General features: G+C 38.8%; 3 protein-coding genes across 9 annotated transcripts in view; 2 read left to right on the top strand and 1 right to left on the bottom strand.

The window, feature by feature from the left end:
* The window catches only part of hmgn1b (high mobility group nucleosome binding domain 1b), a 3958-nt gene extending 1301 nt beyond the window's left edge, over positions 1 to 2657 (top strand). The window contains exons 2-6 of the mRNA XM_032575927.1: positions 1035 to 1058; positions 1231 to 1260; positions 1350 to 1391; positions 1477 to 1584; positions 1664 to 2657. Of these exons, the coding sequence (XP_032431818.1) occupies positions 1035 to 1058; positions 1231 to 1260; positions 1350 to 1391; positions 1477 to 1584; positions 1664 to 1711 (252 nt within the window). The 3' untranslated portion in view covers positions 1712 to 2657. The remainder of the gene's footprint in view (positions 1 to 1034; positions 1059 to 1230; positions 1261 to 1349; positions 1392 to 1476; positions 1585 to 1663) is intronic.
* Positions 1 to 15235, bottom strand: part of LOC116728113 (glucose-6-phosphate exchanger SLC37A4-like) — a 22599-nt gene extending 7364 nt beyond the window's left edge. The window contains exons 1-9 of one of the 3 annotated variants that reach the window (XM_032575919.1): positions 15143 to 15235; positions 13816 to 14205; positions 12500 to 12732; positions 8270 to 8516; positions 7244 to 7396; positions 7078 to 7163; positions 6888 to 7001; positions 6744 to 6809; positions 5664 to 5802 (exon numbers count right to left, since the gene is read on the bottom strand). In XM_032575919.1, coding sequence (XP_032431810.1) covers positions 5664 to 5802; positions 6744 to 6809; positions 6888 to 7001; positions 7078 to 7163; positions 7244 to 7396; positions 8270 to 8516; positions 12500 to 12732; positions 13816 to 13963 — 1186 coding nt within the window. In that variant the 5' untranslated portion in view covers positions 13964 to 14205; positions 15143 to 15235. Of the gene's footprint in view, positions 1 to 3610; positions 5579 to 5663; positions 5803 to 6743; positions 6810 to 6887; positions 7002 to 7077; positions 7164 to 7243; positions 7397 to 8269; positions 8517 to 12499; positions 12733 to 13815; positions 14244 to 15142 lie in introns of those variants that run through there. The other 2 variants (XM_032575920.1, XM_032575918.1) reach the window with 2 other exon arrangements.
* LOC116728115 (uncharacterized) lies at positions 14535 to 20501 on the top strand. 5 transcript variants are annotated; one of them, XR_004340948.1, is made up of 7 exons: positions 15581 to 16144; positions 18099 to 18189; positions 18285 to 18688; positions 18785 to 18858; positions 18940 to 19036; positions 19139 to 19190; positions 20291 to 20501. XR_004340948.1 is itself a non-coding variant. In XM_032575926.1 (6 exons), exons 2-5 carry the CDS (start codon positions 18104 to 18106, stop codon positions 19027 to 19029), a joined length of 654 nt encoding a protein of 217 aa, XP_032431817.1. In that variant the 5' UTR covers positions 15581 to 16144; positions 18099 to 18103; the 3' UTR covers positions 19030 to 19036; positions 19139 to 20501. The 5 variants fall into 5 exon arrangements, 3 of the variants coding, with proteins under 3 accessions (XP_032431816.1, XP_032431817.1, XP_032431814.1); XR_004340947.1 differs by having other exon boundaries at positions 18940 to 19190; XM_032575926.1 differs by having other exon boundaries at positions 19139 to 20501.

Below are 20501 nucleotides of genomic sequence, written 5' to 3'. Positions count from 1 at the left end.
GTCGGAATATGAAAATGACGTCGTGTCCAAAGCGAGCCGCGTGCCGGAAAACCAGTGGGGTTTGTGCTTTGTAATAGTGATACTCGTTAAAATAAACAAAACCCATTGATTTCTTTTTGTTGTTCGAGTTTACACACCAAGGAAAGCTGTTCTCAGCGATACATATTGAGCAGCATTATGCGTAGTAAATGCTGATGGTTTATGCCAAAAGCTTTCACTATTTTTTTTTTTTACATCCGCGGCAGTCATACTGGAACTAAACTCGTTGCTGAACCCCCAACTTTCCCTTTCTAAGGTTTGACTTCAATAAGCTATACAGTAATTCCTACTTGAAACTCAAAAATCCGACTTTGAATGCACATAGAACGCACCATTCTTTCTATTGAAGTAGTTTCTCAAAGAGCTTTTTAGATTTACAAATCAATCCAAGATGCACTAATCACACTTTTACAGGCTGATGTAGATTTCGGTTTACCTGCTGCAATTTTGTTGCTTTTGATTTGCTTCAGTGATGAAATACAACAAATTTTGGCCACTACCTATCAGTTTTATCTGATAGGTGATAAATCCAAATGAAAGTGAAGGGGTCACAAGATTATCCCCATTTGCCCACCATCTGCCTTTATCTAATTGTCAACTCAAAGCAAAGTGCATAAAAGCTAATTGTGCTTGTTCATGAGTTTACATACATAAAGGGATTTGATTTTTTTAATCATCAATTTGGGATGATCACAAAGCGATTGAAGGGTTATTATATTCAAAAATACTTTATTAATCCCAAAGGAAAACAAGAGCTTAATTTTAAGCGATTTACAGTCAGCAGTCCTCTTTAGATTATTCTTTTATTTTTTGATTTGCATGCCTTGGTGATCATTTTAAAGCACATTTTTATAAGAGTGTCATATAGGGCTGAAAAGAGATGTTGTGCTCATCTTTAATAAATAATGTGAATATTCTAAATATTTACATCTTCTGAAAATATGAAAATAAATATAACTAAAAGTTTTTATCCTTTTCTCTCTCTTCCCTCACAGGCAGCATCAGGAGGCGACTCGGCGGTAAGAATAAATCCCGACAACACAATTTGATGTAGGACATAAAATGTTGGGGTATAAAACTACTGAAACAGTTTGTCCACCCACCCAGTAGGGGTCAGTAGCAACCCAGTTTGTCATGTCATTTGTCCTGCAAGAATCTTAAAAGTAATCAAACTGTGTGTTCTGTCCACAGCCTAAGAGGAGATCTCTTAGGTTGAAAGATGTAAGTGCAGAAAAGTGCATCATCTCTCTCTTAAAATGTTTATGGCTGACAGTGCTGCAGTTAATTGTTTTATATATTTCTTTTCACAGAAACCTGCACCTGCAAAGGCAGAGGCCAAACCCAAGCCAAAGGTAGGTTTGAATTTTTATCTTTTACTTCTATGGGGCGGTGCCATTGATTCAAAATAGCTGATTTGCTTGATACTTTCTTTTGTAGAAGGGACCTGCTAAGGCCAAGAAAGCCAAGGAGGTGGAAAAGGCCAAGCCTGAGGAAAAAGCACCAGAGGCCCCAGCTGAAAACGGTGAAGCCAAAGCTGAGGAAGAGGTGAGGGTTTAAACTTTATTGACAAAACGCATTTCCTCTCGTCTGGGATGTTTCTAATCTGCATATTCTGTATTTCCAGGCTCCCGCTACGAACGCAGCCGATCAAAAAGATGAGGCAGCTGAATAACATCACTCCAGCTCTGTCTTACACCAGTGCTCCCTGTACCTCTTTTCTTGTACAATTCAGGGGAATATTTTTATCGACTATTTTCTAAATACAGGTTTTTTTAGTAGTTTGATTGTAGAGAACACTTTTTTTAAAACAAAAAACACCAATTTGGACACAGGGAAAAGAAGAAGAAAAAAAAAACAACAACTCATCAAGCCCCACAATTTTGCATCAGCGTAAATTTGCGGTCGTCGTTACTGTCGGAGGATTTTATTTCAGTTTTAAATGTGAAGGAGGGGAGGGTGTGGGGTGGGTTCGTGCGTCAAACATGGAAGCTTGACGAGCGGCGGCGGGGCTGGGGGGTAACAACTGGAAGAGCTTACCTGTGTGGAGTACATTCCATAAGCTTTATAAGGGAGGGCTTGTAGTGTGTGCTGGGGCGGGGGTGGATGTCACCGTACAACTCATTGTTTTCCTGTTTATATTGAAGAACAGTGTTTTAGAATGTTTGTAAGTTTTTTTCCTGTTTGGTTATTCTTGTATTCATGCAGTTTTCTTAACCAATCTACTCAATAAATCCTAATATTCCTAGTTCTGCAGCTCTCCCATTTGAAACTGTGCATCGCATGTGTTGTGTCTGTCGTGTGATAGCATCGCAATAAATTTGTATAGCTGCTGTGAAAAGACTTCTCAATCTGCAGTGTGTAACGGTACGTTGTAAGGATGGCGAAAAACGAATTTGTTCTTAGCCATGCTAAAGTAGGATTTACATTGACAAAACTACTGAGGCTGGCTTCTCTAAAGCCAACAGACAAACTGTACTTTCACACCAACAGTAGCCATATTTCCGTGGTTTCTGTATCAAAATCCACATGTGCAGTTTTTTTTTTTTTTATTATTATTTGTCTAGAGTTGTACTTGTGTGATAATTGTTAAACCAATAAAACTCAGTTGGTAGCTGTTATGCTGTTTCATTCCACACAGTTGATGCAAATTGCAGCAGTGAAAAGCTCATCTCCTTTAAAAAATTTATTTTGAATTTAGCCGTAGCATTTAAGAGTTACTTATGATCAAAGAGAAAAGATTTGAGTTCTCTGGTGAAATATGGAGTCCAAATTCTACACTTTTATTTTTGTGTGTTTTCTTTGTAAGTAAAATAGGAATCTGAGAACTTTTGATATCATTTCCTATTGTTTGGGTGCATTTACAAAAGAAAAGTATCACTTGTATGCTTAAAAAAAGCCATAGCTTGGTGAAATTGTCACACTGACTATAATTAAGGGTTAGTGTGGTGCTTTTGCAAGTTGTGCCCCAAGAAAACTACATGAGGCCCATTTCAGGACCATGGACAGCTCCACAGTAGCTTGCAGCTTAAATAACTGCTTCTCTTTTTGATGAATTGTTGCTTTCCATGGTATCACTAACTACATAAGGATTCAGTCAGAGTAAACAAATGATGTTTATCCTTTTCCATCTTCCACTTTAATATTCTGAGAGTATATGAATCTAAGTTGGCATTTCAACACTCCATCCGTTCTCTATACTCAATTTTACTTGCAGGTTCACAGGAAGGCTAGGGTCTTATTTTCTCATACTTAACAAAACCTGGAAAACACACATTGATTTTTCCAGATTACGTACAAATCCCTGGAAATAAAAGGCAACAGTTTTATGTTTATGAGGAAAAATGAAAAACAAATCTTTAAAAATACAGATGAATAAAAGACTTGACATTTTGACTTTAAAAAAATATGTATTTATCTCAAGTTTATTGTACCATCACAGAAAGACTGAAGGAATCTATGTAAAACTTTCATTTGAGATGAGTAGACCACCACACAGAGTGACACCTGTTCAGTAATAAAAAACTGAAATGATGTTTTTTTATTACATCATTTCAGTAAAAAACTGAAATGATGACGTTTTCTGGGGTCAATTTAGCTGTTCTGAGCCAACATGCTTTGTTTCACAAAATAGGGACATTCAAGTATCACATAACAAGAAACACTAAATTAAATCAAATGTTTTCCAGGTATCTGCTGAATGTTGAAGTTGGTATTGATGAAGTGAATGATGAAAGTGTTGAAAACACATTATGTAGCATAAACAGTTCCAATCACAAGTTGAGAAATAAACTTGGGATTCATGGACATGAATGCTCTGTTCAGTTTGGGCTTTTAAGTACTTATTTAAAAATTTTTCCCTAAGGTAGATGATTATACAACTTTATTTATTTGTTATTTTGCGTTTTGTGGATATATTGACATTTATTACAGATTTTCTCACTGAAAATTAAACAGACATGATGAAATACCCTAATATTGATGTTTGGTAAAATATTTCTTAGCAAGGTTCTCTTTAAACATGCTTTTGGTTTCATGACTAAACCCAGCCTTTAAATATAATTCATACACTTTTCTTTTATGTTGAGGTAGGGTCTTTTGGGAAAGCCGTTCAAAAACATTACATTTTGCTTTGCTTTAATTATTCAAGCACTAATTATTCCAAAAAAAAAAAAAGCTTTGATGAATCATTGTTCAAGTTTCACACACCTGGTTCAAGGGGTTCAAACGTCCGTCCGAATTGGCTGGTGCCAGTTTCAGACACTTTGTTAGGCCAACATCCCCAAGAGACCCACTAACTAACAATTATCTTAGTAATCGATTATTCTGATAAGTAATCGAGTTTAAAAAAAAGGCACCTTCTGTAGACTTTTCATTTAACCACTTAAGCCTTTGTCATACAATACTAGAAACACATTAAAAGATCTAAATAAACAAATAATTCAGTTCCTTTTTTAAATAAGAAAATAAACATCTTATTGGCTAAAAAGGAATAACAGAATTCCTTTATTAAATCTAAACCTGGTGAAGCTAAATCTAAAAGCTGAAGAGTTTTGGCTAGTATATTTTATAGACATGTATGTATAAATATAAATAGTACAGTTTTGGTTTAATTACTGCTTTAATCATTTAGTTATTTGACCAATTACTTAGTTAACAATTATTTCAATGCATTGAATCGATTAATTGTTTCAGCCCTAATCCACTTATTGCATTGCATCAGTACTGCTGGCAGTAAAACAGACACACAGAATGACACTAGCACCACCGTGCTTCACAGGTGGTGCTAGTGTCCTTAGGTTTGAGAAGCTGCAAATTTCAGTCAAGTTAGAACGGGTCGGTTTCAGATCAGGCGCCCTGGTCTTCCTGGTGTTTGTAAATCTCATTGCAGTTCAACATTATTCATTCATTTCACCAAGTAAATCAGTGAAAGCCCCAGATTAATCTGACATTCATCTCCACAATGGATCTAAACATTCGACTGAAATTTTGATGGTGTATAGCTACATTCTTTAGGTAATTAATGCAGTGAACAGCGCAAATGATTCATCTTGAGAAAGAAAACAACACATCAGTAAAGACATTCATGCTAGGGTGGCTTCCTTTACAATGCATCATACGTCCAGAGATCTGTCCAGAAGCTTGTGAATAAAACTAATCGACTGCATGCTGGTGCTGGTGAAGGTTAAATCTGTGTAAGTGACAATTTCATTACAAATATAAAGTGATAAAATTACAGCCCCCCTGAGTACCTACAAATTTAGAATGGAAAGATCTTCAGATTAATTTGTGTTTGACATTAGTTTGTATAATAAAGCTCCTATTAAATCACTGTGCTGTACTGTGTGAATAGTTCACCCCCCTAAAAATATGCACTAGTCCATTTTCTCTGCGATTCGTCCCATTTTGGTGCGCATGTTGCGCACAAGGAAGAACGCAATGGTGGTGATGCCCATTATGACTTCGGCTACCCAGAAGGCCGTGTCCCAGCTGTGCTGCTTGGCAACAGTGCTGAAGGGAAGCCCTGCCATGAAAGCCCCCACTGTGACAAATACAAAGACACTTCAGTTACATGAAAGAGTTTCGTTAATATACGTAATTTCTGGTCATGTGACCCAGCAGCTTACCGTTTGCCATCAGTGCGACGACGGCGTGAGACGTTCCACAGAAATTGGAAGGAGCACTTTCGCTTGCTATCACTCCGTACAAGGCGATTGGTCCATAAGAAGAAAACCCAAACATGGCACCAAGGAAGAGAATCCAAATCTGTCAGTGAAACCAACATTAGGAACTCATCAGTCCACTGATGTGCCAAGTAAGCCTGTTGCAATTAATTAATTGCAACAGGCTCAAATTAAAATGCTTTTAATTTGAGCATTTTAATTTTAAGCTCAAATTAAAATGAGCTTGATCATTTAAATTCTAATGATTAATATTTTTTGAAGGGCAAACTTGTTTAGAGAAATCATAACTCATTTTATGTATAGTTTCAGTTTTAAGTGTTTTTTATTTTTGTTTAAGTCACTGTTTTTGGTTGCTGTGTTTTATTTTGGATACTTTAAATACCTTGCAGTTCCAGTGTTACATGTTCTTTACAAGAGTTTGCTGTTCTTTGAGAGGACATCTGGCATTATTATGGCATTATCAATATATTACTGAAGAACTGTCTCAAAAACAACAATACACTTTTGGGACAATTTATAGTTCAGCAAAATGTGTTACTGTGACAGGCTTAGTGATACTGGTACAGACATACCATCAAACACTTGCAGCCATGACAACATCAAAAGGTGGCTTAAAGTATTAGCTTTGTGCTGATTGCACGAAATACTTTTCCGATTTTTGATTGGTAAAAAATGGTTGAAAACCATATAGTCCATACAGCCTTGGGTTTTCTGTAGGTATGATCAAAAACTAGCCTGGTAAAAAAACAGCCACTTCTTCTATGCTTTACTTTGCACGGAGGGTCTGAACCCTCAGCTATTCAGAAACAATTGTTTGCTGGAGACATGGACTCTATTTAAGTTTTAAACAATTGGATCTGATTTTACCTAATCACTAACTTTTGGCCTTGACACTTAAAATTCTACTGGAGAAATTGAGCTTAATGGGAGAAATCCCAGACAAGGTACTGAAAGGAAATGAGAATTGAGCAGAACTGGATAGTAAAGTTAATCATAAACAAGGCAAAACATTTCAGAATTTACCTCTTTCTCTGAGACTCCAAGTAGAACAGACACCGGATGGATGACCTGGACCCACAAAGGAGCTTCCTGAACAAAAAGATTTTTTCAAGTTGACTTGTGTTGATTATAAATATTTTAAATTATGTCATCATGCATTAGACTTACCTTTGGTACTTCAGGTGTGATGGTCACTCTGAACAGATACATGGACACATACATGCCAGCCATCATGAGAATGAGCAGGCCATGACGAGGGTTGCCATGAATGCTCAAGCCTTTCTGAGGAAACACAACAAGAAGACATTTCAACAAGAGCAGCACTGAAACCACAAGCCCTGTCGTTAGTGGTACTTACACGGGCTACGGCTCTATCCGAGATGAAACCTGCAGAAAGGCTGCCGACAAACCCCCCGACCTCCAGTGCACTCATGTAGGTGCTGCCTGTTGGCGACAGAGCCTCGGTCAGCACCAGTTAGGTTAAACCAACAATCAAAGATGGGGCAAGAAATGGGAAAGCGCACCCATGAGAGCAGTTTGGCCTTTCTCCTGCATGAGGAATAGCTGCCCCCAGTCAGTGGCTGCCGTCTTCACCCCAAAAACAACCAAGTAGCCCAGAGAGAGGACCCACAGGAAGGGAGAGAGGAGAAATTCGCTCAGGGTGCTCTCACTGTTGCCTGCAGAGCATATAACCAAGAGGTAAGCTCTCTGTAAAACATCTTAGTTACACCTTCTGGACGTCTCCATCTATATCCTGTGGAACTGTATTTTAAGAGTAACACAAGCTGTGTTTCCATTAACCAGAGAAATGCACAATTGAAATTACGAAAATACATTCACTTAATGGAAACAAGGCAATTGTGAAAAAACACACGTTTTTCGATAAAATGTTTTTGTGCCAGGAAGACATTCAACAGGTGGTGGTTTATCAGCGTTATCGAAATAGATGTACATCATAAAACTGCAATGGAGGGGCGTGCCGCGGTGGCGTAGGGGATAGCGCGACCCATATTTGGAGGTCTTGAGCCATCGACGCGGACATCGTGGGTTCGACTCCTGGACCCGGCGATCCTTGCTGCATGTCTTCCCCCTTTCCTGTCAGCCTACCGTCATATAAGGGACACTAGAGCCCACAAAAAGACCCTCTAAAGGGGTATAAAAAAGATATTTTAAAAAATAAATAACTGCAATGGAAACAATTTTTTTACCCGGCTACAATTGAATGGTATTTCTGGTGAAAACCATGAGGAAGATGACAGGAAGTAGCAGGAGGATCATAGTTTTTTTTTGTTTTTGGACAATGAGCCGCTGGCTCCACCAGAGCTCTCACAGCGTCGTCAGGGGATGAGCGCTTGAGCCAATGGTGGATTATAAATATATCTCATGTAACTCTTTACATCTGTCGCTATCATGATTTTTTATGACTCATCGAATGGAAAAGCTTATTCGTGTGTGATGTTAATTTAATTTCTTATTTAAGGGAAACACCAGAATATCAACAAAAGATTTGCACATTTGTAAAGGAAAAACAGCTTATGTGTTTTGCTTACCTCCTTTCACGCCCTTCTTAGCTGCAGCTTCGATGCTGGGAAGGCCCACGTCCTTCGGCTCATTCTTTATGAATACCAGACAAACCAATGAGAAAGCAGCACAGAACACACCAGACATGGCCAGAATCGTCCTCCAGTCGTAATACTGCAGGAGCACCGTGACCATGAGCGGGCCGAGACTTCCGGCCAGGTTCATGCTGCAGGACAGTACAGACCACCATGTTCCAAACTGGGACGGCTCATACCACTGGCGGGGAGGAGACGTAGAGAGATGTTAAAATTTCTTCAGATCTGACCTAGAACATTTATTTTTGAAGCAAATGTTGACGTTAGGCAAAAAAATACAGAAGTTTAATACATTATACCGGATAATTTGCTTCTTTACGACAGTGGAGGAGGTTTGTCTGTAGAAATGCATCGCTCCCAGTCAAAAAACAAAAAAAATAAAAATAAAAACAATCAAACCCTGGAAGAGGGTTTAGTGCCACCAGTCATGCCCGTGTATGCTTTGCTTAATTAATGGTGGAGAAATGACTTAGCGTTACAAGAAAACTATTTATCAAGCATCATAGATGACCATGCTAGCTAGCTTAAGTAATTATGGCAGGCTGTGTTGTGGGAAACTAGCTGTAGGGAGTGTGCAGCATGTTCACAAGCGTGATCGGCAGCACTAAGACCTTGCTCCTGGCTCTGATTGGTTGTTTATGGCTGAGCGGTATATTTCTGCAGATGACAGCAGAACCACGGGAGAAAGCAGAGGAGCTTGATTTTTTTCACAGATCATCTGCTTCATACTACATGATGCATGTCATGATATAGCGACAGTTTTAATAAATAGCATATTTGTATATTTTTCTATAAAAGTTATATACTGTAACTTTAAAGGGACAGAACTGTGTAAAATCGATTTGAGATTTGCATAAGAAATTCCCTGTAAATAAGACGGTAAACATGAGGAAGAAGGTGCCCTGTCTGATTATTTGAGACCAAAATATTACTTTTTAAGCTGCATACATAATAGTTACTATGGAGGAAAACTAACAAAGCATCACCCTGAAACCACCAGCTTCACAGTGAAACCTGTGCTGCTGCTGCTGCGAAACCTGGTGACAGCAGCAGCATGTTTCACTGTGGGATGTTTTCTTCAGTGGGCACAGGAAAACTGGCCAGACATTTGTGGCGCTGAATACAGGACAATCCTGGAAAAAAACTTGTTAGAATCAGTAAAAGATTAAAGACAGGGGTGGAGGTTCACCATCCAGCAGGTGAACAACCAGAGCCAGAGCTACAATAACTTAGATCAAACCCTATTCATGTATTAGAATGGCCTAGTTGAAGTCCAAATTCTAATCCAACTGAGAATATGTGTAAAGACTTGAAAATTGCTGTTCAAAGATGTTCTTTATTCTAACTGACTGAGCATGAGCTAAATGAAGATTGGCAAAAAAAATTTCAATCTCTAAAGCCGCTGTGAATATAATGAAATGTGTTCCCATGAAGTATTATCAAACATAATCTGCTGTTTAGATTAGATTTCTAATATAACCTGCCAAGAGTATAAACCACGGAAAGAACTGAACCTTTTTCCTGACACTGAAACCACAGGATTGAGCCTGAAATTACCTCACTAAGTCACTAATCCCACTCCATACAATTGACCTTTGAACTGCGGGTTCAGGTACCAGTTCCTATAGGCTGCTGCTGCAGTGAAGCCATGCCCTTATGAATATGGACAGCATTATCCTGGCCTCGACTTGCTAAGAAAATCAGAGCAGCTGTTGCCAAGATGCTATCTAGCTAAAATCATCCTTCCTTGAACAGATTAACTGTTTAAAAGGCTTTTTTCTTTCATTTCATTGCTCCAAGAGAAAAAGCAGGATGAAATAAGAGCCATATGCCCCCAGGCAGTAACTCAGTTACAAGGCAGCTATGAAAGCCCCTTGCACAGCATACCCAGTAAAGCTCTAGTAACCTGAGAAACTGCTGGGAATACGCCTAAGGTACAGTAGCCACAGACTTATTTAACACCATGTTGATCCATAGCGTCGACTTCAGCTTAGCTGTCCTGCACAGTTAGAGCTGCTAAATATATTTGCACACAAAACTGGGGGAAGACGCCTTTTAGCAAATTTGGTCTTTTCTGGAGATCTATTTAGAATGATCTATAAATACACTGTCCTGTAATCTGACCCCCCACCACTTGCTGAACACATGCCAACAAATTGTTTTTTGCTGCTTCAGTCATTCAAATCCACGAGTCATTTCTAACAATATGATCCATTTGTTTTCTTTAAAAGACAAACACCTGGAGATGTCTAATTAATATTCAGACCTACCAGGAGTTAAAAATATGCATGGAAGAAATCCAGCAGCTATTTATAGATGAGACCTTAGAAGATTATTAGGTAATCCTTTAATTTCTCAAACTGCTGCCGGCTTTCCTGCTTTCGTCCTGAACAATCAACACTTCCTACAGGAGGCTGAGATCAGCTCAAACCAAACACAGCGGCCCCGCTCCTAAATGTCAGCACTGCTTCGTGCCTACAGGCCGCGGTCTCTCCAAATATAATCCACAATTAATATGCTGGTGTATATACAGCTGAGACTTCAAACGTATTTTTCTCAGCAGGCGGCGTCTCCGGACAGACAACAGGCATCATAAACAGCCTGCAAGCTTCAAAATGTTGGACTTGTCAAGTTTCGAATTCAAAAATACGTAACTGATCCCAGAAGGAAATTAAATGTTGCTATAACTCATAGTAGTTCAAAATTCTTCAAAGAGTTGAAGATAATGATGGCTGTGGGCAGGGAAGATCTCCTGTAGCGATCTGTACTACAGCAAACTTGAAGAAGCCTCTGACTGAAGTCACTCTGTTTTTCTAAGACAGTCTCAAGAAGTAGACAGTGAGGGTTTTCCACAATTCTCTTAATTTCTTTGTTTACATTCATATTCAATGTGAAGATGAATAGATTTTTTTACAAAAAAGCTCCAAAAGAAACAGAAAGAAGACACCAGCAGTTTGAAGCTACTTAACCCGACAGGAAACTGGGCGCAGCTGATTAGTTCAATGAAATTCAGGAAGACTTGTAAATCCCAGAGAGAAATTAAACAAACCACCAATTAGGCTCTCAAAACCTCACCGTTACAGGAAAACCATTATCTGCTGTCATCAGTGGTGCTAACTAGCCTTAGCATTCATGACAGGCTTTGCTGATGGGGAGAAACTTTATCGTAGCCGAGAGCAAGGAGGGGATGGAAGCAGTTGTGAGCAGCATCTTCACGGCCATGATTGACATTGCTAAGACCCTCCTCCTGGCTCTGATTGGTTGTTTCTTGTTAGAACTGGAAGCACTGGGAGAAGGCAGAGGAGAACCATTTTTTCACAGATTATCTGTCATATACCATACTGTCATAGTGACAGGTTCGACATGTAAGTAGAAATATATTTTTATAAAAGTTACATACTGCAGCTTTAAGCTCAATTTAAATTGAGATGCTACACTTAAACATGATGTTTGTGTTCAAATTGGAGACACTTGATACAGAAGTGGTAACCAAAGGTGCTACGACTTATTAGGTTTGGGGAGAAATAATATTTTCCCATAGGGCCAGGTTGTTTTTTGATAGCTGTGTTTTTTCCCTTAATAAATTAAATCATTTAAATTTGCATTTTGCATTTAATCCGTTTGTGTTTATCATTCAATTAGCTTAATGATCTGAAACATTTAACATGATTTTTTTTTAAAAAGAAAAATATTTGGCACTGTAACCTTTACACATTTCTTAATGTGACGTATCTAAATACTTGCTGTTGGTGGTTGAGACAATGGTGGAATTTCAGTGCATTAAATGTATAGAAGAAAAGAATGGCGACACTGATCCGGGCTGATCAAGAAAAAAAAAGGTCAAATTCCAGTCTCAAGTTGACAGATTACTGCATTTCTATTTCTACCCACTGGTGTTCATTGCAGAAAAATCCCAAGAGATTCTTACAAATCAAAACATGTTCATATGAGTCAATGTTGTGCCAACAAAGCTACACCCAAATCAGACCAAATCCTCTTGCTTCTTAAGCTGATAAACAGTTTTTTCTCAATCAGTGTACTTTTAGCATTTCCTTACTTCACATTGTCTAAATGTAAGGCAATAATGCCAACATAAGTCCAATGGAAATGAGCTAATGGCTCTCAGACCTGTGATTTATGATCCGACAGGCAGGATAATATTACCTTCCGAAGCACCTTCCCACATGGGGGCCACCCACAGCCCTGTCCCAGGCCGTTGATGAACCAGAGCAGGGAGAACATGGACACAGTTGAAGACCAAGAGAAGGCCACGTTGATGCCTCCGACCAAGAAGAGGCCGATGGAGAAAAGCCAGCGGGCGCTAATCTGGTCCGACAGCACGCCGCTGATGAACTTACTGATGGCGTAGGCCATGGTTTGACTGCTGGTGATCATACCTGCAGAGGAAAAACAAAATAGTGCCTGTTGAAGCAACAAACTGGTTCTTCAAGGCACCTATTTAATTAGCTATGTGGACTTCTTAACAGATGAGGGTGAAAAAATCTTTAGATTACTTCTAACAACCGAGACGTTTAGACTGCCATCACCACTTGATCAGTTCACTGGTTAACAAGTATTTAACTGAATGTCGAGAAACTTTATACAACTTTCCTTCATTATTCAAGAAAACCTGAATCTGCAAAATTATAAGTGAAAATTACAACATAATTAATTGTAATTAATCCATTCTGACTATTCAGTCTTTCTCTCTGATCTTTATGATTATGGAGGGATAAATTTAATGTGTATCTGTTGTACAAATAAAAAAAATAACCAAAAAAGACAGCTAAATTATTTGCAAACAGATTTTTAATACAAGGATTTGAAAAATGTGTAGCCTACTCAATAATGATCGAAACAGTTCTTTCTTAGACTATTTGGATGATCAGATCAGAGAGTAACTTTACTATAAATTAAAGAAGTGCCAATTCAATAATTACTTATTTATCCCAAAGGAAAATTAAATGTTGTCATAACTCATATCATCCAACTATCTTCAAATAGTTGTTGTGGATGGTGATGCTGTGGGCAGGAAGGACCTTCAGTAGCAGTCAGTCTTGCAACACGTCTGAAGAGGCCTCTGACTAAAGACTGTGAAATATTCAAATATTTTCAATAAAAAATAAAAAATCTGATTTTTTCTATTTATTTCGTGCACATAAACTAGCAACTCCTACTATTTTTTTCCTATGAACATATAAGGTAACAACAACTACTTGTTATTGTTTAGGAAAACTCAGAGATTGCAGAGTCCGACATATGCTTAGATGCATAAATGGGTATAATTTCTTTATTTTTTATATAAGGCACTTTTTTTTAACTTTTGTATGTTATGGTATTTTTAAAAAATAAAAGAACAATCAGAATCAGAAAGGAAGAAAAGCTCATCAGTCCTAAAAATGTTAAGTGTAGCAGCTAACTGTAACAATAGCCACATAAAAGTAGTAATAGTTACCAGCGTAAAAGTAATCGGTACTTACCCAAGTCATCTTTGTCCAGTTCTATCTCCTCCATCACTGACGGCATAACAAAAGAGAATGTCTTCCTGTTAAAGAAATACAGTGAGTAGCCAGTGAACATGCACAGGAAGATGACCACACGGTAGTAACCGTAGCCTGTGGCCGCCATGATTACAGTCAACTGATCAAAATGTAACGTATTAAAAGCCTTTTTCTAGTCCTGTATTTGGGTCCTCTGGCCTTTAAATCATAGCCAGCAAAAGACAAAGTAGCAAGCTGTAGCATCCGCCAGGCAGTCGAGGTGGAGGCTTTTCCATAAGCAGAACTCCTTGCAGCCTTGAAGCTCTGTAGGTCTTTGAGCGTTGCTTGTGTGCTAGAAGGAAGGACAGAGGAGGGAAACCTCACACCAGCCTGGAAATGAGAACATACCAAACATGATGTAAGCGAGAAGCAGCCAAACTGAGCCGTGGTTCAGTGCACCAGACAGAAGTACATCCACAGCTGTGATTAAATTGAGAATATTTAAACATGTTTGCTAAAACAGGAAATGCTGAGTGTAATAAAATATGTAAAGTGTAAATTATTATAAAAGATTCTCCACATTTGTTGTTATGGTAAAATGAAGCAGTCCCTTTTTATGTGTACAGTACACAGTAAAAAAAAATGTCTGTGTGAAGATATTAAGAAAGGTGTATAAATTAGTTTTGCTCCAAATGTACTGGACTGAGTGGAGCAAAACGTATTAGAGGCAGACTTTTAAAATTTTGTGACTTGTGAAATGGAACATTTGTGACGGTGAAACAGTCGTATTATATATGTGAAAGACTGAAATTATCTACAATTACAAAACTCCTATAGAATTTTTCTATGCAACTCCAACTTCTCGGCTACAAGGCACAAATACTTTTGCACCGAAAATACCTTCCCGGTTTCTGAATAAAAAAGGAGCTGAAGCTGACAATTGGGAAGGTCAGATAAAATATCATAACTGTTCCTTTAAGTTACAGCGGTTACCACAGTAAGCCTGGAGAAATCACAGGGTGTCAATGGACATTAACTTCAAAACTTGTCTTCAAAGGATCAACATTTGTAAAAGAAAGGCTGAAACCATCAAGAGCCTTAAATGGCTAAAATGTGCCATTTCCAACCGGTAAATATTTAGTGGGCTACTGCGCTCGTGCGGGGAACAACTACATCGGTTTGTTTTAGCAGCTCTCTGTATCTTCGGGCCTAAATATTTAGCATACAGATCCCGAGCCAGCTCGGCAGACATGGACGCCCGTTTGTTATCAGAGAGCAGCTGCCCTCTCTGAGATGCCGACAGACACACCGCTCGCTCTGGCCTTACCTTCATCCACGTCTCTGGTTCGTCCCACACACGTTACAAGGACGGAGCGCGCTCACGAATCAGCAGCTCAGCGAATACGTCAGCTAGCGGAGCTGAGGCACGTAGCAAACGCATCAATGCACGAGCGCGAATGCCCCATTGCTAATATACGTCAGCGCGTCCGCCATATTGCGTGTGGCTTTGGAGTTTTCTTTTTTCTTATCTTCTGTGTTTCGTTATACTCATGTTTATTATTTTTATTTTAGCTCTTACTCTAGTAGACAATAACCTCCTAACATTCATTTCCCGTAGTTAAAAGATACTTCCTTACAGATTATAGCAAAAATAGTAATATTATTTAGGTTCAATATAAAACTAAAGTCCGTTTTTGTCCGAATGCTATCCGGACAAAAACGCTAGATTGACAAAGAAGAAACAAATTATCTTATGCTTTTTTTCTTTGCTTTTCTTTAGAATCAAGTTGCTTCTTTCTAAATGTGACTGGAGAAATAACATTTCTATTATCTTAATGTGAGCATACACACGTGGGAACCCTTAGAAACACTAGTCCTCTCACTTAAAATATAAATATACCCTAACATAAAATGTTGACTGTATTCCATTATGTGAGTAACGAAACTTTTATCAATTATTCAGAATTTGCAACATCTTCTTTACTCCAGCGCCATCATGTGGCCAAATTAACCACATTAAAAAAACAAACAAAAATAAACCGATTCCTTCATTCTGCCTCATCAAAAATACCTTCTGTCGCGTTTGTGACTGTCGAATTTTGGGTAAAATCTGACTTCGACGTGACTCGTCTGAGAACTTAACGCAACAGGTTTCTCTGTTCGGCCAGAACAGACAGAAGGAGTAAAGTCTTTGGAGAAGTTGGACAAGATTAGATTTAACAATCTGCCCACGTTAAAACCGTTGAATACTTTTAGAGTAGTGATTATTACTATTTTTATTTTCACGAGAATAGATTTTCTCTACAGCTTCTAACAAGATTGAAACAAAGTAAGTATGATATGAGCTATGTGGACTTCTTGCAGGGTGTAATTCAGGTTTTGAACACAATGTGTGCAGAAAAAGCTGGATATTTAAAAGGTTAAATGGAAAAAAGTTAGTAAAAGTTAGTTGGGAGTTAAATATAAGCTTTTCTGTTATCACAGTAAAAGTTTCATTGGTGGCAAAATTTCAAATTAATGCTTTTAGGTCTTAAAAGCATTAATTTTAAGACCTAAAAGTATTAGGTCTTAAGCATTAAGGCCTAAGGTCTTAACATATTAAAATGTTAATATATGTTAATTTGTTAACATATATTAACAAATGTATATATGTTTATATTTCAATAATATAAACATTGTAAGAAATTGCAGATTTGTTTTAATTTAGAACAGTACATACATACTCTAACCTCATGAATATGAAAGTGTAGCAAAGATCTCTTAAGCCATCTTTTAACATGGTAAGTGATTTAGAAATAGACTTTGTGGAGTTGGAAAAAAAATGTAGGTCAGAACTGGTTCTGACATTGTGTATCAGCATCTTTCGACTTAATGATTGTCGGGGTCCTGAGGTTTGTCAGCTGTTCTCCACCAGAGGGAGCCGGAGACCTTCTGAGGGTGTGAGTTGGCGTCTGCACACCTGTCCTCCATCTACTCATTTGGAGGCATATAAATGGAGGAGGATGCTGACACTTCTCTGCCAGAGTGTTAGCCTGTAATGGTACCGGCTTACCTTGAGCTACTTCTACTAGGACTTGTCCCCCAGATTCTGACCCTTCTTGTCTCTCTGTTCCCAGCTACCCTGGTCTGGAGCTATCTGGTCATCAGTCGCCCTCGAGACGGAATCCTCACCGCCTTGAGCCTTACCTGTCCGTCCTCCGCCACCGCCGCCTCTGATTTCGACCCTCAACCCGCTGACCAGCCTCTATACCCTCAAGGTCCTCTCCCGGTCCAATACTCCCCCCCGAACAGGTATATCCTCAACCTCCACCAAACGTCAAATTTCCTGGGTCCTGACTAATCATCTCTGTCCTCCCCTAGTTGCCCTGAGATCTGCCAGACGAACTGGGATCCTGATTCCTTTTGTTTGAGTTCACTGTAAATAAATCTCACTATTGTATTTCCTGTCTCTGGAGTGTTTCTGCATGTGGGTTAGAAAACTCGCCACCAACATGACAATGATCCCTGTTTACCACTAATAAACTCCTCACAGAACTGAGCTGTAAACAAATTCAGATACACCAACTCAGTGATATTGTGAATTTAAAAGCTGTGTGATTGTAGTCATGTGGGAAAGAAAAATATATAGGTTGTTGGTAAATAACATAAGTATAGTAAGAGCGGTAATACACTAATTGTCAATACTGGAAGGGGTGGGGCATATTTAAATATATATTTAAATATGCATATGCCCCACCCCTCACACATATGGTGTGTATGTGCCCCACCCCTCACACATATGGTGTGTATGTGCCCCACCCCTCACACATATGGTGTGTATGTGCCCCACCCCTCACACATATGGTGTGTATATGCCCCACCCCTCACACATATGGTGTGTATGTGCCCCACCCCTCACACATATGGTGTGTATATGCCCCACCCCTCACACATATGGTGTGTATGTGCCCCACCCCTCACACATATGGTGTGTATATGCCCCACCCCTCACACATATGGTGTGTATATGCCCCACCCCTCCCACAGTCCAAAAATGGAGACTTGGGGAACTCCACAGCTGATATATTTGAATCATATTTATTTATTTATTTGTTTGTTTGTTTTTTGTAAAGTTATATTAAAAAGTGTTCTAGGTCTCTGTACAAGTTTTCTGATCAGTTTTTGTTTTACAGTTTTTTGGTGAAATTCCTTCTGATTAACTTGTGGCCTATAGTATAGAATAAAAACGTGCTGTGGTCAGCGAATCACCGACCCTCTCTTTGTGTCTCCCTTTCGATTTACAGTCACGATGAGAAGAAGCACTCGACTACAATTATCGGGTTACTACAACTCGGATGGACTGCCTACCGTCTCCTACAAGGGCTACTCTTATGAGTAAGCTGGATAAACAATATGTCCACCTTTATGCATATTTTTAACTCAATAATCCCAATGTAACAGTTTTCACTTGTTTTATCTGACCCATGCAGAGTCTTCAGGGAGCAAAGGAGTTCTAGATGTGCCAATTTTGGCACATACTCGATAGCAGACACCGTCCCTTGCATAAACATGGACATGGAGATGGAAATGGACTCAGATGCAGAAACCATTCCATACGTAGACATAGACACGGACTCAGACGCAGAAACCATCCCATATATAGACATGGACATGGACTCCGATGCAGAAACCATCCCATACATAGACTCAGACATAGATTCATACACAGAACCCATCCGTCACCCAGGCTTGAACATGAACACTGAAGCACGGATGATAGCAGAAGAATTTCACTTTGAAAACAGAAGGAGGACCATCATTTGCAGACCATTCCCCAAAACAAAGAACAGGGAGAACATTTTTTTGTTCTTCATCACATGCCTCCTGGTTTTTGGTACTTCCTCATTAAGCAAAAAATGGTAGATTCTGTGTTTTAAAGTAAATGTCATTGACCTGGCTGTCTTCTGCTTTGTCTCTGCTCATTAATCAGTTCTGGCTTACCCGATTTATGCCATGACCTTCCCACTTGAAGAGTCTCCTGCATCCCTTTTTGCAGAGGACATGGTATGTTTTCAACATTACATCTTTTTATTCTCACTATACAAACATAAGTCAAATCATGTCTAACTCTCCTCTCATTCACAGGCGTCCAATGAATACTGCAAAGGGAAGATAATGGATCCAATAGAGCTGATGAAGACTCTGACATCAAATGACTACTGTCACCCACCATAAATTAGCAGTAGTATCACAGGACACTGCATTCAGCGAATATCACTGAAATCGCACCTCAATTTTCTCTGTAGTTTATAATTTCTCACTAACTGTGTGTCTGTGTTTTAAGGTGCAAATCAGATCCGCACACAGGACAGAGCTATGGATAGGTAAGTATGGAGGTAAGAACGCCTACATGTGTACTATCAAGCTGAAAACATTCATTCAAACTTGTTGTGTGAAATCTGTAGTTTTAAAAAATACCAGCAAAATCATTAGATTTTCACTATAAAATGAATTTTGGAGGGTGTAAATCTTTACATTCTTAAATATTCATTAATAGTTCAATTGGAATAAGTTAGCATCTTTATTTCAGTAACAAAAATGAAATAACTATTTTTAGTATTAATTTGAGAAAGAAAGGGCTGCACAGGGGAACAGTAAGAAGATCCAGGGTTTAAGTCCCAATCTGAAGTCTCTGCATGGAGTTTCCAGGTTCTCCCTGTGCATATGTGGGTTCTCTCCAGGTGCTCTGGCTTCCTCCCACAGTGCAAAATCATGACTGTTGGTTCAATTGCTAACTCTAAATTGCTGTGAACTCACATAGTTCACAGTCACACAAGCTAATGCTTCAGTTGATCAGTTTTATATGATTAGTTTCATATAAAACTAATCAAAGAAATGGATGTAAACTGTTACAACAGTTTTATTGATTCAAATAACAGTTCATCAGTGTAAATCTGTCTTGACTTTGAACTCCCAATATAGCTTTACTTGACTGGTGGTATTTTCAGTTCCTAGGAGTTTCACAACATGAGTGAGGATGTTTTCAGCCAGATTCAGATCCTCTGTAGGGGTAATAGAGTGCTTAGAGTTTTTATAGAGTTTTAGCTTAGCTTGGTGACTAGCAGCAGACCAAATGACTGCAGGATGCTTTGTCATCCTCAAGGTAACTGAATGGGTTTTCTCCAGGTGCTCTGGTTTCCCCCACCCAAAAAAACAAAACATGGCGACTGATATTTTAAAACATTAGGTTTAGCAAACACCTAAAATGCAATAAAGAAAAGACATACATTTAACACAGGTTTGCTAAATTATACTTGTAATTTCAGGACTAATAGCTAATGTGCTAAGCTAGACTAAACTGGGTGAAAATGCAAAGGGATAAATACAAACACACACTGATTTCGCAAGTACAATGTCTTCCCTCTTCATTTTATTCTCTCATCATGTGTGTTCAGTAACATTACACCCTCATTAACTCTGTGTGTTCTCTTCTTAGCTCCAGAAGCCCTGGTTTGCACCTCCACTCCCCAGCCGGTCGAGGCAGATGGCCGCCCATCCTGAGCCTGGTTCTGCTGGAGGTTTCTTCCTGTTAAAAGGGAGTTTTTCCTCCCCACTGTTGCCCAGTGCTTGCTCACGATGGGGGATTGTGTCACAAAATGACTGCAATCAGCTGGTTTCTTTAGATAAATAAATTGAATCAATTTGAA

Source organism: Xiphophorus hellerii, chromosome 11 (genome assembly GCF_003331165.1).
Source record: "Xiphophorus hellerii strain 12219 chromosome 11, Xiphophorus_hellerii-4.1, whole genome shotgun sequence".
NCBI classification, from domain to species: Eukaryota; Metazoa; Chordata; class Actinopteri; order Cyprinodontiformes; family Poeciliidae; genus Xiphophorus; species Xiphophorus hellerii.
The sequence above is the reverse complement of the archived record's forward strand: the minus strand, read 5'-3'. Positions and strand labels throughout refer to the sequence as shown.